We start from the raw sequence: 15,761 nt of genomic DNA, 5'->3' as shown, positions 1-15,761 counted from the left end.
ATCAATGGAGAAATATTTTTAACGATCCTTAATCGAAAAAAATCCCTCATGTAGATGAATGGTCGATCGGAAATGCACTTCATCAGGTTCAAGTCTGACATCCGCCACCGGGGGTGATTCAAAATTTCCAGTTTTATAACCGTGCAGCAGATGTAGCGTTCACAAGCATGAATTTGGGTGTTGTGACAGTTTCTCCTGTGGGACCGGAAATGGCTTCCATATTGCTGCATATGCGGCAATTTCTTACTAGGCTGGAAGTTTAGCCTGGCCCGTCACCCTGCAGCTGGCTTATTCATACACGCCGCGTCATTCGTTTAATACATCATGATACATGCAAAGTGTCGATCTGTGTGATAGTACCTAACCGTGAGATGACCTCAAGTGCCAATACTTCCATTATCCAACCAGTGATACGCAAAGGCCTCATCCCCGTCTCCATCTGGAAAATTTGTCCTATTGATTTGATACTGATTCCACCCCACCACCCTTGAAAGAAATCTTCATCCTCTGTCATATCTTCACACCATCCTGGGTCGCCACTTCATCTCGGCGCGAATGATATTGCAAACCACTTCCATTGGATCAACGTGGTGGATGAGATTACCTCCGAGACTGCGCAATTTTCCCGAACGTGATGTCTCTGTCGATTTTTGGCAAGTTCTTAGTACCGATTTTGGAAGAATGCAGGGCGTTGAGGAGGGGGGGGGGGGGGGGGGGGCGCGGGTGTAGTACAACAAAGACTCTACCTCGGAATCACAAGGGAGACATTTTCGATGCAGCCGATGAAGGATGTGTGGATCATGCCTTCCGAGAAACGAAGAACGCAGTCTTGAAAGACAGAAGAAATTGATACATAAAGCACACAGTTCGGAGATCTTCAGTTTATCTGCGACTCAGTGGCATTTCTTATTCTATTCCCCTGGTTTATTTATCAATTGACTATGATGGATGATCAAACGAAGGTATGTATTGTTGGGATTGAGATTTTGCCGACGAGTATTGAAGCTGAAACAAGTTTATAGGATGAAGGAAGTTTCCCTGAGCTAAGGCTAAATTCTCTGAAGGCCGCCATACCCCCAGCCTGTTTTCAGCCCTCGCTGCCTACTTCGCTCATGTATCTCCTCCGTGACATAGGCTACTGTGGCCTCTTGATATACTGTGCTCTCCAGATTGACAGAATTCCGTTGTCCGGGGCTCGATATTTAGCCTGGATATGCTATGGCTTCTTCCAAGGCTGCGTCGGCGTGGGCTTCTGGATTTTGGCGCATGAGTGCGGACATGGTGCATTCTCCCTTTACCCATGGGTAAATGACATTATAGGGTACGCTCTGCACTCTGCTCTTCTAGTGCCCTACTTCTCTTGGAAGACCACACATGCTCGTCATCACCGTTACACCGGCCATATGGGCAAGGATACTGCATTTGTGCCCTTCACAAAAGAAGAGTATGAGAATTCCATACCCTTCTTATCCCACACGGCGATTGAATATTTTGAGGATGCCCCTGCGATGGCACTATTGGAGTTGTTGATCCACCAGCTGTTTGGCTGGCCGATGTATCTTCTTTTCAATGTCAGTGCCGGGGTGGACAGTTTACCAAGTCAACATGCGGGATCATCAAGAAAAAGTCATTTTGATCCATTTGGAGCTCTTTTTACCCAGTCGCAGAGACTCTACATCCTACTTTCTGATCTGGGTTTGGCAGCATTTGGGTGTATACTGGTGGCACTATACACACAGGTTGGCTTACAGCAGGTCTTGCTGCTGTACTTTCTCCCATATATCTGGGTCAATCACTGGATTGGTAAACATTAAATGCCAAAAATTTTAAACTGACAGCCGAATCGATGACTGACTCGTCTTTTTTTTTAGTCTCCATTACCTATCTTCATCATACTCATCCGTCCTTGCCGCATTACGGAGATAAAAGCTGGACTTTTCTGAAGGGATCTTTGTCTACAATATATCGTACGACAGGATTTCTAGGTCGCCACTTATTCCACGATATCATTGACTTTCACGTTGTTCATCATCTTTTCCCAAACATCCCATTTTATAAAGCGGAAGAGGCAACACGGGCGATTCGACCACTTCTTGGTCCGCTTTATAACGAGCAAAAAGAGGCGTCTTTGATCTGGTCTCTATACCCCACGTTCCGCTTCTGCAAGTTTGTTTCCAATGTCGATTCTGCCTCATCTGGCGAGGGCCCGGAAATATTCAGATGGAATACAGACAAGATGGTTAGACAGATCATAGAGAGCTTTTGACTTCTCTCAACGCTTTGCAATAATTTGGCGGGCTTAGAAGCCGGGTATTAAATGATTTTTTTTGCTACGGATCTGCCTTGAGGAATTTGAAAGGAGACTTTATTATGAGATAGATTGCGTTCTTCTTTTGCTAACCACCACTGATCTGGCACCATTATCTCTTGTTTCTCTCTATTATTCTCTATATCTACTTGAACGGAGCATATATCACATCTATCACATCTTCCAAGACTCTTTACCTAAAAGGGTTCTCCATACAAGGCATCAAGCCCTCTCAGGACCGCCTCTGGATTGCTGAAAGCAGCGGTAATCTGGGCATCACGTTGTCGACAAAGCTCCGCACCCCCGACCACAACTCTTTCCTCTCCTTTTCTCCTAGCACCTTTTACCAGGGCCGAGGTTCGTGGCTGTCGAAGTCGTGCAAACTCTTCGAAAATACCAGACAGGCTTGCATCCTTCTCTTCACAGACTTCATCTATATTTGGAAGCAAGCGGCTGAGATGATAGCAATCCTCTAGTGCCTGATTCGCACCTTGCCCCAAGTGCGGACTGGTCGGGTGTGCCGCATCGCCAACCAACACACAGCGGTTTGTGAACCAATTTTCTATGCCCAGTTCTGCGCGATCAAAGAGTCCAAACGAGAGAATCCGCTCCAGCCCTCTCACCAAGTCTAAAAGGACTGGCTCAGATCCCTCCAACTTGGATTCCAAAAATCGTTTTTGCGCTTCCAATTGCTCTCCTGTGGCCATTTTCCACGTCTCCTGCTGTTCGTCCGACCGGGGCAATGTAACCGCCCACGACGTATGCGTCGTCGACACTGGATAAGCAATCATATGCACTCCGCTTCCATACCAGTTAGACATGGTGCCGACTTTCTCTGCCAGCGCGCGCGGAGTCTTTGAGATACCGCCGGTTTGCGTTAATCCGGTGAACACGGGTGGCCCTTCCTTAACCCCGGATCTTTGGAGCAAAATGCGTCGAGATGCTGCCTTTATCCCGTCACAACCAACAAGAAATAAACCAGTCGCCGATTTCCCGTTGCTAAAATGTGCCGTGACGGAATCTTCGCTTTCATCGATTCCGACTAGTTCATGTCCCTCGTGGATTTCGATGTCTGCCTTCAAGGCCATCTCTTTCAGCTGAAGGTTCAATGTCGTTCGCCTGATGCCTAATGCCGGCTGGCCGTATCTGGCGACAAATTTGGCAGGCAGGTCAACATGTGCTAGTGTCTCGCCTGATGTCGTTCCATGCCAGTAATCGGATAACGGTAGGATCTCAGTATCTTTAAACAGCTGCTCGGGGCTGCCAAGCAGATTCAAGACTTTCAAGCTATGTTTTGTTGCATGTTAATAAATACATCGATTTCTCAGACTGCACGGGTGGGACACGAATCTTACCCATTTGGATTGAGCATTAGAGATGCTCCGGCCTCACCGAGGGCGCGAACTTTTTCGAAGACAATTGGCTGATATCCCTTTTTCTTGAGAAGGATTGATAGGACAGGGCCGGCGACACCACAGCCAATAATGAGGACTATAGGCGGGGAAGACATGGCTATTTATATGAGGGAATGGTAGATAAAGTAGAACTGAATAAAAATTCTGGATAATGAGGTGGTTAGGTGGAACACATTGAGACTTATATACTTCAATGTTCATAAATTGATCGAAATCTACGGAGTGGCCACATACTGAGCGCTGAGCGCTACGGAGGCAGGGGTTTTGCGGGACCGGAGAGTCCGCGGCAGCCCCGGAGGTAGAGAGCTACATCAATTAGATAAAAAAAAATGCCCCGAAGAAAGCTGGTCTTCGTGTCAGATTAATTCGAGTGTCAACTAAGAAATCTGGATTGAATATTCGCTTTTGATCCGCTATATGTAGATTCAGGGCTCGATTTATCGGTATCTGCAATGTTTCTTGTCACTTGAGGGTCTGAGGCATCGGCTTTTGAAAACTCGGCGTTTGATATCGCGGGATTAGAAGCCTAGGTGAGGAAACTCGGCCAATGGAGCAGTGAGTCGCCGGCAACGAAAGGCGGCGTGAAATATACATAAAGAACATTTGAAAACATTGGGTCTCGGGGTAGTCTTTTGAATATTCGTGGTGTTCAACCGAATGTAAATAGCCGCTAGATTAGATCTTAGAAAATACGATCGGAGTCAACATCGGTGTCGCGAAAACTTTCAACTCCAAAACTCGGAACTACTTGAGAGCGCAGGAATAGGCAAATTCATAAAACCCTTCCAAGATTATTGAAGCAAAGGTTATTGAAGGGGAAATATTTCCGAAGATATTTGTGTTAATTTCGTATTTGCTAAGGCCATCTTTGATATTCACACGAAAAATCAAGGACATCAAGACATCAAAGCAAAAGGCATTTTAGATCACAAAATCATATAAAAAGAACCGAGATGAGACCAATCCGTTGCGCCGAAGGGAAGTCGAGGCCGTAGCCCCGTTCCATAATGACGCCGATAACTCCCATTCTGTGTTCATCATTCATCATCCCCACATCATACTACTTCTCCTCATCTCCATCAGAGTATAGCAAACGGCATGTATACTAAATACGCTTAGTTCGAGGACGAGGTGTAAGCGGAGCCAACAGAGTTCAGCGAATCATCAGAAAGCAGATATCCATCAGCACACATGAAGTACGCGTAACGGGTAACGTTAGCCTGAGAATCCATCCAGGTAACAGCTTGAGTGACAAAGTCGGCAGTGGTGGACTGATCGCTGACACCAGAGATATCGGCAGTCAGAGCAAACTCAGTGACCCACACCTCCTCCAGGTCGTAGTTGGCGGCAGTGGTAACGGCCTCCTGAACGAAGCTAGTGAACTCGTCAATGGAGTCTCCGTACCAGTGAACAGCCAGACCGGTAATGTTGCAGGAAGAGCAGTCGGTCATGAATTCCTCGAGCCAGCTCAGACCCTCACCGTCCGTGGTGGACGAGGTGACGGCAGGAGAGATCAGCTTGGCAGAGCCGGAGTACGGGGTGATGTACTGCTTGTAGTATCCAGCCGCCACGGAAGGGCTCATGTTAGCCTGACCAGAGTTATCCGGCTCATTGAAACCCATGATGTAGTTGCTTCCGCCGGCGAGAAGGGTCTCGATAGCTGTGAGCCAACCACTGAAGAAGCTGACTCCCCAGAGCATGGGGACAAACTCGACACCGGAGGGGAGACCAGAACTGCCAGAGAAGCCCCAGTCATAGGCCCAGCTGATGGTGTTCGAGTCGCTGAGGACGGAGACGGTGGAGACATCGTTGTAGGCCGCTCCGCGCTTGCTGGTGGAGCGCTTCTGCACCTTGTGCAGATCCCGGTGCATGTGCATGGTGTGGGGCACAGCAAGGGTAGTGGTGGCCAACAGGCCTGCAGTAAGCAGGGTGGTGAAGGAAACCATTTTGAGTGCTTGTTTTTCTTTTTTGTGTTGGTCACCGAAGGAGTGGATGAGACCGAATAAATGGAGAAAGCCTGTTCTCGCGGTTTGAAAAAAGAATGGATAGAGAGAAAAGAAGGGCGCTCTAGACCGTGCACGGCACAGGTAGCTAGATGGCAAAAAAAAAAATGAAGGACTGGAAAAAGACCCGAAGGAATGAATGAGATGCACTGGAGGAAGAAAGGAGGAAGAAACGGATGGGGGATGGACGAGGTTAAATCACCGGCGCGTCAAGTGTGCGTCAATGCACGATGGGCTTCACAGTACATACACTTTTTTTTTTCTGTGCTAGAGTGGGGTACACGGGAGAGAGAAGAGAAGATTGATTGGATTGAGTGCAGATACTCTGGGTCTTCCTGAGGTCATTTTACATGACATTCTCTTCTATAGGTTACCATTGTGCAGGTAGCAAAGAGGAACCAGGGAAAGAGTCTGACTGGACATGGGGAATAGAGACCCGATTGACAGGCTCCTGGAGAGTAGGTGATTGGTCAATTGATTAGCTTGAGCAATGGATTACAATTCACATTCATCCAGACTCGCAGAGTGGAGTTTTGCTGTCTTGGATTTTCTTTTTCTTCTTTTCTTCTCTGTAATCTCCTCCTTAATGGGGTTATGTCTCCGCTCCACAAGCTGATCTATTGTTGCTCCACAAAGGACTGGACCGGGTGACACGAAGTCTTTTCGGTCTTTTTTATTTTGGCAAAAATGTGTAGCGACGGGGATCATGAATTGTAATTTGAAAGCTCGGTTAATTTCTATGTGTATCAAAGGTCATGGCTATGGTAAACAGCACCGGTGGTATACTCCGTGAGCTCGGAGCTTGCAGGGGCGAGGTTCAGATCGGATTATTCTTCCCCTGAAAGAGCTTCTCAAGTGTTTCTAACATGAAATTCAGCTTCGATTTGTGGGAAAGAAAAGTGGAGAAAGTCATTAGATCTACCGTGGACAAGCTTGCGTCGACATTCGACAGGATTGGAGACCCGGTGGCGATGACTGATGCATCCATGGATCATCGTCAGGGCAGACTTTTGATAGGTTGCACATCTCACATCTCAACTCCGATTCATGGGACATTACTACATGGTAAATAAATAAAATGTCATCGTGTCCTTTCATGGGTTTAATTTGAGTAAAAGTAATAGAAGTCGAAACACCACAATGCCATATAAAACAAAGCAAAATAAATCTACAAAACCTACAAAACCTACAAAATGTACAAATCAAACAAATCAAACAAACCACACAAACTGGATCGAACTCACAAATGACGGCATCAGCCTGCGCCCCAACTTACACTAGCTCCTACTAGCTCCGATCGTCGTGTTTCACCCCCAAAACCCTTTCGCCCTTGCATCTGCCGAAGCCCATGTTCCACCATACACATCACCTGAAACGCCATTGCTTTTCCCTGATCTGCTCATTGATGTCGCGTCCCCCTCCGCAGCACTGAATTAAGCCTCACCGAACTCAGGCACCGGCAAACGGTGCCCCATCGCCCCCCCCCCCCCCCTACTCCATTCGCTGGGCCTGGGCCTGTCCCTAGGGCTCTTTACCCTATGGCGGTGGAGATCACTTTACGCAGGGTACATGCGCCCCCCGTCTCCGTTGTAATCCGATCGTACAGCGACTGCGAAAGGGTGTACTCCGCAAAGTATCGAAAATTCGCTTTCCCGCTGCTGCTAACTCCTAGGATATTCCCTTTTCCCCGGTCGCAACATCGAAAGCTCCTGTGGGATTGGTTTGTGTTATGATTGGTGTGGAGATCTGGGTCCTGGCTCTCCCATAGGTACACACACCTATGGATCTGTCGACCGCGGTGAACCAGAGACCGTATGGACCCGGGTCGAGGGTGTCTGTGACAGCCTGGCACGGGCTATCATAGGATAACCACTCAGCTCTAGAGACCGGTCATTGGTTCCTCAAACTGTCAGGTTGGCTTGGCGGCAACGGAATTTTCTTGCGATGTACTCACCGTCTCGTGGCAAGTTTGCGTTCGCACGAAGTTGTTCGCTTGGTGTAGATCAATCGTAACCTTATTTGCTGATAAAACGTGCGAGGCCCCGTTAGAACACTACTAGTTCGCCATGATTTTTATCCACTAGCGCGTCATGTGTAAGTTTCTCCTGTTCTCGGGGCCTGTCCGGTGGCTCTCGGCCTTCTAGTGTTACGAACACCGGGGCTGTTGGCGTAGCCCACGTAACAGACACCGTCGAAGGGCCCCAGCTCTTGACATCAGCACTTCACATACTCGTGTTTATTGGCTCAATGTGTGAGCCTCGGCCACACACTGCAGGGATAAAAAATTGCCGATTCCCGTGCTACGTACTTGGACCTTGCGTTACATCTAGGCCCCGACGGCGAGTCGAATTGACAATACAAAGGCATATTGGCTTTGCACTCCGGTAGATTTCTTGCATTTACTGCCGTCATCTGAATGATATGGACACTATCTAGTCTCTAGCGAACGCAGTCTTCGGAGCTACTCGGAGACCGAGTCATAACACCAGTTATCCCCGCCCGGACAATTTCAGCCCATGTTGCTGGATAGAAAAAAATTTTTGACCAGGCCACAGTTGCAGGGACCGTGCATCGCAGCTAATATGTCCGTTCGTGAAGCTAGAGTTTTGCACCATAGCCTTATTCAACACCTGCTGTTGGTTATTGCCGTCAGATGAAAGAGACGATCTAAACAAGAATCATTGCCAATACCAATGGGCTTGTCACTTCTTGTATATTTTTAAACACTTACGAAGTGATAGCTTTGATCTTTTCAACCACGGGATATGTCCAAGATCCATCACTCAAAGCGCTTGCAGGTCCATAGAAGCTTACTGTAAAAATTAGCATTGGACTTTCAACTCACGGAAAGCAACTCAAAATCGACTTACGCCCAAGGTAGATGACACCCCCAGGTGATGGTCCTGGAGGTTAGCTGTACAGCGAGAAAAAGGTCAGATCCCCATTATTTAAAAACTGGTGGATATCTTTGTAAAATTGACTTACTTGGAAGTCGTGTTGCTCGGAAATTTTTAGAACTTTTAAAGGGCCTTCGATGCACGTCACACTTTGTCATATGCACTGGTTATTCGGTATTTATTGTAAGTCTTCCAGAGCCCAAATGAACTTAGTAGTGTACCATAGCTTTGGTCAACTGGTATCTACTATATTAGTATTCGGCGGTAGATAGCTAAGTTTATTCTAAACTGAAAGATTCTACTCTTTTCGAAGAATAAGACTAGAATAATTCCTTCCAACAAAATATTCTCTGTTCTCTTCAATGTTAACCAAACCTGATTTTCTAAGAACTGGCCTATTATCTCCGACAATGTCTAAATTATCTAACGATAGCCCTCCGCAATACGAATTACACCATCAAAGCCAAGATAACATACTTATCACTGTTATTCAGAATGAAAGATGCCGCCGGGAATGGCAGCAAAAATTGTTGGATATCGTTTCTAGATTAGAAAAGTTTTCTGATACCCCATTTCAAGACGACTTGAGAGGCCCAAAAGGTTTGGAGTGTGCACGTCAAGGAGGGCGACTATTTGAGGAACTTGCAGACTCATTCAGAGAGGTTGCGAATATACTCGAGGAAGAAATATCACACGGCCAGAAAGAGCTCTATGATGCCATGAAAAAGCTTTCTGATGCCGAGCTTGATCGCTTCTTTGATTCTTCAAAGTTGGGCACAACATCGCATAGGCAACCTGAGCTGACTTGGAACCCCAAAAACAATATAGACGGCCATGGAAACTTCAAATACAAGTCATCTAGGGCACGGATATTTTTCCACGCTATCCAGAGGGGATGGAAACATCTTAAGGGCCGGCTAGTCTGAGACTCTTGGGATCGATAGCTTCCTGCGAGTCGCTTTTGTGTCACGCATGATAAGTACTCGAACTGAGTTCAGGAAGCCTGAGGCTAGCTTCCGTCCGTACCTCAGGCTTTCGTCTATGAATCACCAGGCACACATGCAGCAGAGACTCTACTAGTGACGACTTGAGACTGTTCCTTTCTTTTTGTTTCTCTTTGTTTCTCTTTGTTTCTCTTTGTTTCTCTTTGTTTCTCTTTGTTTCTCTTTGTTTCTCTTTGTTTCTCTTTGTTTCTCTTTGTTTCTCTTTGTTTCTCTTTGTTTCTCTTTGTTTCTCCTTTTTAACTTTTCTTCCCTGTCTGTGTGTTTCTTGTGTTTTCTGAATCAAAGTACGAATTCATTTCTTCCTTGCTTGTTGTGTTGAATTTTATTTCTCTATGGCTGTCCTGATGAGGTCAACTGGTGTTATAAAGAGGGGGAAATAGTGTATTGGTGATATTTGCTCCTGTGATATGCTTGTATCTTTCTTTAAATGTTTATACCAATACTTTGAAACCTCTACACTTTGGTATATATTTCACTGTATTCTATTCAAACGTAACGGCGAGAAAGAAGCTTGACATTCTTCAGTTCCCAATGTTTAATGTTGACATTGAATTGCTAGTAATATAATCCATCGGACATGACATCTGGAAGGAGGTGCAACCTTGATTAAGTCCACATGCATGCACATGTGTGCATTTAATATTGGTAATTTGGGTGATTTGGAAGTTCTAAATTACATGTTTTGGTGGATTCAAAGTTGATTCAACATGACAGTACGGGGAGACTGGAAGACTCGGGCGTTCGAGTCTACACTTTTCCCCTGATTTATAGATCTAGTACGTTCCTATGCATGTTCTTCCGTGTCTATGCGCCCGCATGAGTTACCTCACTTCTTCTGCTCCTTCTATAGCCTTTTGGCAGTAAGAAGAAGCACTTAAGAGAAGAGAGAAAAGGCGAAATGATGAAACGCTGATACTGCCTACTACGGAGCTACTTTTGAAGCACCTTTCTCCCAATGAAATATTCAAATCTGGCCATTACAGACCTCTTTTGTACCAGAAAGTCTGCGCGAAATCTTCTTAAAAGAAACACAACGAAACTTAGGTAAAACTCAAACAACTCCTTACTGGACTTCTGCAGATATCTTAAGCCACTCTCGAATCTTCTCCATCCCAAAGAAATCATGACGGGTCTCCGATGTATCCCACTCATCCTCTTCATCAGTCCAACTGAGAGTCCCCCGACTATACGTGAGTTTCTCTCCAATTGGCTTGCATGAGTTGAAATCCACAAGAACAGGCATTTGTGCATGGTCAAGTAAAACGTTGGCAGGGTTGATATCGTTATGGGCAAACCCAAGAGAGTGCAGATGATTTATAGCCGACTCGAGGGCAACCATGAATTTTTCCTGGTCGAGTGGACTTTTTTTGTCTTTGATGTATCGTTTCAAGTCACTGGGGTGACGCTCCAGAGCTAGAGCAGTAATGAAACCTCTTTGGGTACGACATCCATAATATTTGATAATACCAGGATGGGGATTCTTTGATAGAGTTTCCAAGATATGTGCTTCTTCTAGAAGAAGAGCCGGGATTATATCAACTGCATCTTGCTCTTTGTAGTCATCGTAGACAAATAGACGTGGTCGTTTAAGGTAGACGTTGCTAGGTAATGGGTCCTTCCCATCATAAACAGCGTGAATGTCACCATATGGCGTAAATTTTGGGTATATTTCTTCGTCTGGAATCCTCCTCAGAGCAGTGGTGTATTCTTGTGGGTTAATAAACCGCTTGCGCTTTAGTATCTGGCCAAAGAAAACGCTATCATCCTCTTCCACTTTGCTGAAGGAAGTGTATAGGAACGTGTTGACTTCTGGGTCGAAAGCCTCTGCTGAGAAGTCTAGATCCTCAATTTGAGCGATTTCTGGAGCCATATTGAACTAATGTAATAGAACTTGGAACATCCAAGTTTGAAATTGGGGACGTGTGAAGCTTGAGAAAGATGGGGGGATTTGCCCCGCTTAAAAGCGGTCAACTTCACCTCTTTATAGCCGCCAGGCTTTAGGTCTAACCTGAACCTACTGGATCATGCAATTCAAGCGCTATCAGTATATTTCCCAGATTGCGGCTGAAATATTTCCCGTCTGACTATTGCCAACTGCAGAACAGTATGCGAAGAGAAAAGTATAGTAGCCACTCTTGATTAACTTATTGCTTCTTACGTTAGATTGTTGGTATTTCTCAGTCGAATTATTTAGAAACCCATATTATGGCCGAGCGGACAGGAAGCTATGTTCTCCACACCCTGGGAAATTGAAGTCAGCCTTGTCTTTGAATTTGACCAATTCTAGGCTAGATCATGATGGGAATATAATTGCCAAGAAATCGGGGTTTCAGGAAGATGGATATCACAAATTTAATTGGTTGAATTGAATGGCTTTGGTCATGAAATCGTTGTATAGATTGGGTCTGATGCTTCCAAGTTGTGCCTCAGGCATCCATGCATACTTGAAAAACGCACTCAACCCCGGCCCTACTAACCTGACTGCCTCATATCGTCAAAAATTCGCCTCTTTGCAACTGGTTCCATAGCTCAGTTGGTTAGAGCGTCGTGCTAATAACGCGAATGTCGAGGGTTCGACCCCCTCTGGGACCATTTTTTATGCATCTAAACCACACATTCAATCATGAAGATTCGTTTTTTAGCCCTCAAGTACTACTTCCAAGGTTATTTACTATGCATGTTGTATAGTTTTATACTATATACCCTCCGATCTATATCATATTTGGCTTAGATGATATAGAACTCGAAGCAATGGATAATTCGATCATGAGTTGTGTGTTCCAAGGTTGTCCTTACTAAGGAAAAAAAAATGTTCGCTTAATGCCAAAAATTCCTACAAGACGACTATAGGTCTTCTTACCTTGAGAATTGACAAAAAATAATGGTCCCAGAGGGGGTCGAACCCTCGACATTCGCGTTATTAGCACGACGCTCTAACCAACTGAGCTATGGAACCGGTTGCAGAGAGGCGAACTTTTGACTATATGATGCTAAAGCTGTATGATTTCCCTTGATAAGAAGCCAAGACTTTCCAAGCACACATAAATGAACCAGAAGACCTGGTAGTATAGAACAGAGAGCAACGGAGCTGGAGAGGGAGGGAAAAGCAGCACGAGCAGGGCGGTGAGATTAATACTATCCATGGATCACTATAGTCTCAGGCTTCACAATCTACGCACAGATGCATAACAATAATAGCATTCAAACAGCTTGTGTCATGACCTTTTAACAGTGTTAGTCCAGACTCCAGAGGTCCCAATTCCGGATGAAAGAATGCATCAAGTACCAGTGGACTTCTATTTAATCTGATTGGCTGTTAGGGCTTATCCTCTTTTGCCCGATTGGCTGTGGGGCTTTTTTTTGTCATTTTAGTGGACCCTTGGATGAAACTTCAAACGTGAATTACGTGATGTTGGGGTGTTCATTGCCTAGGCAGATTTTGATATATACATGATTACCTACCAATATAGATAATTAATAGATGTCTCCTTAGACCAAGGTTATCAAAGCCTTCGAAATATTTTCTTCTAAGGTTGTTTCCAATGGTCCACATGTCCCCGGGGCTGTTGGTATGGATTAGACCCAATCTCACCTGAGTCCAGTACCCTTAGTCTCTATCCTGTGCACGTGGGCATTATCTAGTAGTCTATAGTCTCAACTCCAGCTTGGGGTATCCGACAATCTTGGAATCTTTTCAAAGCTTCACCTTCAGTCTCAATGCCTCCAGGAAGGAAGAGACAAATAGATATGTATATCCTTTGCAGGTTTCCATTCCCTCTTGATGAGATCTGGCACATGGTTTTTGAGGGCTGCAATGGCTTGATCTGATTTGCATAAGAAAGTGATAACTAGGTGAAGGAGACAGCTGATTCATAGAAGACGATAAGATCGATCAGAACCCAACTGGTAGAAGAGGATTGAAAAAAAACAATGGTCCCAGAGGGGGTCGAACCCTCGACATTCGCGTTATTAGCACGACGCTCTAACCAACTGAGCTATGGAACCAGTTGCAAAGAGGCGAATTTTTGACTATATAAAGTAAGCGGAGAAATAGGGCAGAGACAAGGTCTCTAAAAAGAGTACCCTCTCGAGTTGATTTGGATTTCTGCAGACTCCACGAGAGTTGCCTGTGCTTGTTGCCACCAAAAATCATCAGCAGCTGCAGTCAAAATCTCATGCCACTGGTGGTCGATGGGCACAATTCTCACCACATCCAATACCATCACCCAGAGATCCCAAAGGATATCAGAGGCGATTTGTGACGGTGCAGATCCTTGCGAGGGAATATGTTGCCGCAGGGACCTAGCTAGCTTTGCTGATGATGAGGTCAGCTTGAGACATCAAGGCATCGTTCAAGATGCGAAGAACATCCGCTTCACCCTCAGTTAAGTCTGACTGCTCCAGCACATGAAGGTCGATATTTCTCTTCGTCATGATATAGGGAATAACTCGATTGGAAAGAAGCTGTGGCTTGGCAGAAGCAGTTTAATTTCGACGATTAGTATAAGGTATGAGCGCTTTGAAGCAGAAACGATGGAAGTCGTGAAGTTGTGGTAGAAGCGCGTTGTGAACCTAGTGGACAGATGACCGGGCAAGTTCACCCGCCACTGCCCAAGCTAGATATCGCTACAGCTTTGGAACTTGAAAATCAAGACTGTACGGAGTGAGAGATACCTATGCTCTTTTAAAAGAGGTTTATGGGTTCAAGAAAGTTTTTATTTGTTGATGGGATTTTGTTTAGTCACCTAACCCATGGGAGTAATTATAATGAACGCCATTAAGTTACCTTGACTCATCGCCTGCCAGCACTTGGGCACTTTGACTGAAGCCCTATACGTAACACCACAAACAATGATATCTTTTCACTACCATAAATCCCTTTGCTTGATTTTTTCTGGGTGTAGGATATGCATTGGATTTGCCAAATCCACCCAGCCCAAGAAAGGTCGGCTAAGGCCGAAACCAACCCGTTCTTGAAGCCATTCGGGAAGGACACGAATTGCCTCAATGGGGTTCGCAAGAATCTGAATGGTTGTCAGTTTCTTGAATAGCCGAGTATAGTTGACCGAATGACACTTACTTGATTTTCCTCTTGTCGTAACCAACCTCTAGTAAAAAAGCAGGAATACATCAGCCGCTCTTCATTCTCTGTTCGATTCGCAGAACCCCCATGGAAACAGCCACTCAGCATGAAGAAAGCATCCCCTGGTTGCATCTCCGCATAAAAAGTCTGCTCCTCGCGGGGAGGGCCTTGAGAATAATCCCACAAGTGGGAGCCAGGGATGAACCTCGTCGCTCCGTTCGCTTTGGTGGCCTTCTTGCCAGCCACAAACAGCCCAACTCCTACATCGCGGCCAATTTCGTGTTTACCAACAGCTTTTAAATGGTGATGGTGCACATCGTCGTCGCGGTGGAGAGGTTGATCGGCTGCACCGGGCCCGATACTAAAGCATATCGTATTGCTCAATTGTGGGTGAGAGATGCTTTCTTCAATGTCATTTCCAACCTGTTCCAAGATCATATCCGTTAACCCCATTGATATATACAGCGGCCCCAAAAAAACACAGCTATGGATGGCTTCAAATGTTGCATGTGGGGAGGAATATAAAATTTACCCAATTGGTTGAGAGTGTGCTCGTGAGTAAGGCGTCGCAAACATCATTCCACAGCCGATTCCCAATAACTTGCAGCGCGAAAGTACGACTCTTGCCCAACAATCCACAGCAACGACGCGTTTCAGGAGGATAAAATTTCCCTATTCCGTGTCAATTTTAAGTGTCTCAATACCGACCTTGGAAACGTACAGCGATACATACCATCCCAAGATTTATCAGCATTCAGGTACGGGCGCAAGTCTTTCTCGATTTGATCCACATGTGCAGTCCCAATTAAACCTCTGACTATGCAGCCACCCGCATCTCGTAATGCTTCAACAACCTCATCAGTTGTCGTTGTTCCTGCATTCAATACTTTGACTTCAGGGAGCGGCAATGCAGCTGACGGAGTCGTTGAAGGCAAAGATTCTGGCATAATGACTGTTTTCAATTTGAAGGGTGAAAGGTGAGATATGTGTACTATCTTTCCAAGGTTGAAGACTTATGGAAGCATGAATAAAATTTGTCACAGGCCTCTCA

The 15,761-nt window shown here is 45.6% G+C and overlaps 5 protein-coding genes across 5 annotated transcripts; 1 reads left to right on the top strand and 4 right to left on the bottom strand.

Moving 5' to 3' along the window:
* Positions 1–941: 941 nt before the first annotated feature.
* Positions 942–2,239, top strand: N7466_004712 (oleate delta-12 desaturase; the record flags this gene model as incomplete). Its single annotated transcript, XM_057164109.1, has 3 exons — positions 942–962; positions 1,023–1,803; positions 1,872–2,239. Coding segments are annotated over 3 exons (1,170 nt in total), but the record flags the coding sequence as incomplete, so codon positions are not given.
* Positions 2,240–2,505: 266 nt separating this feature from the next.
* Positions 2,506–3,818, bottom strand: N7466_004711 (FAD/NAD(P)-binding domain-containing protein; the record flags this gene model as incomplete). The annotated part of the gene is made up of 2 exons (XM_057164108.1): positions 2,506–3,595; positions 3,664–3,818. The coding sequence occupies 2 exons, from the start codon at positions 3,816–3,818 to the stop codon at positions 2,506–2,508; spliced, it is 1,245 nt and encodes a 414-aa protein (XP_057022789.1).
* A 1,020-nt stretch (positions 3,819–4,838) lies between these two features.
* On the bottom strand, positions 4,839–5,669 carry N7466_004710 (glycoside hydrolase family 128 protein; the record flags this gene model as incomplete). The annotated part of the gene is made up of 1 exon (XM_057164107.1): positions 4,839–5,669. One exon carries the CDS (start codon positions 5,667–5,669, stop codon positions 4,839–4,841), a length of 831 nt encoding a protein of 276 aa, XP_057022788.1.
* Positions 5,670–10,690: 5,021 nt separating this feature from the next.
* On the bottom strand, positions 10,691–11,497 carry N7466_004709 (uncharacterized protein; the record flags this gene model as incomplete). The annotated part of the gene is made up of 1 exon (XM_057164106.1): positions 10,691–11,497. The coding sequence occupies one exon, from the start codon at positions 11,495–11,497 to the stop codon at positions 10,691–10,693; it is 807 nt and encodes a 268-aa protein (XP_057022787.1).
* A 2,995-nt stretch (positions 11,498–14,492) lies between these two features.
* N7466_004708 (phytanoyl-CoA dioxygenase family protein) lies at positions 14,493–15,657 on the bottom strand (the record flags this gene model as incomplete). Its single annotated transcript, XM_057164105.1, has 4 exons — positions 14,493–14,651; positions 14,708–15,133; positions 15,243–15,382; positions 15,444–15,657. 4 exons carry the CDS (start codon positions 15,655–15,657, stop codon positions 14,493–14,495), a joined length of 939 nt encoding a protein of 312 aa, XP_057022786.1.
* Between the last annotated feature and the right edge of the window lie 104 nt (positions 15,658–15,761).

The sequence above is a fragment of the Penicillium verhagenii genome (assembly GCF_028828195.1).
Source record: "Penicillium verhagenii strain IBT 33310 chromosome Unknown utg000005l_segment0_segment0, whole genome shotgun sequence".
Taxonomy (NCBI): Eukaryota; Fungi; Ascomycota; class Eurotiomycetes; order Eurotiales; family Aspergillaceae; genus Penicillium; species Penicillium verhagenii.
This window is presented reverse-complemented; position numbering and strand designations above follow the sequence as displayed.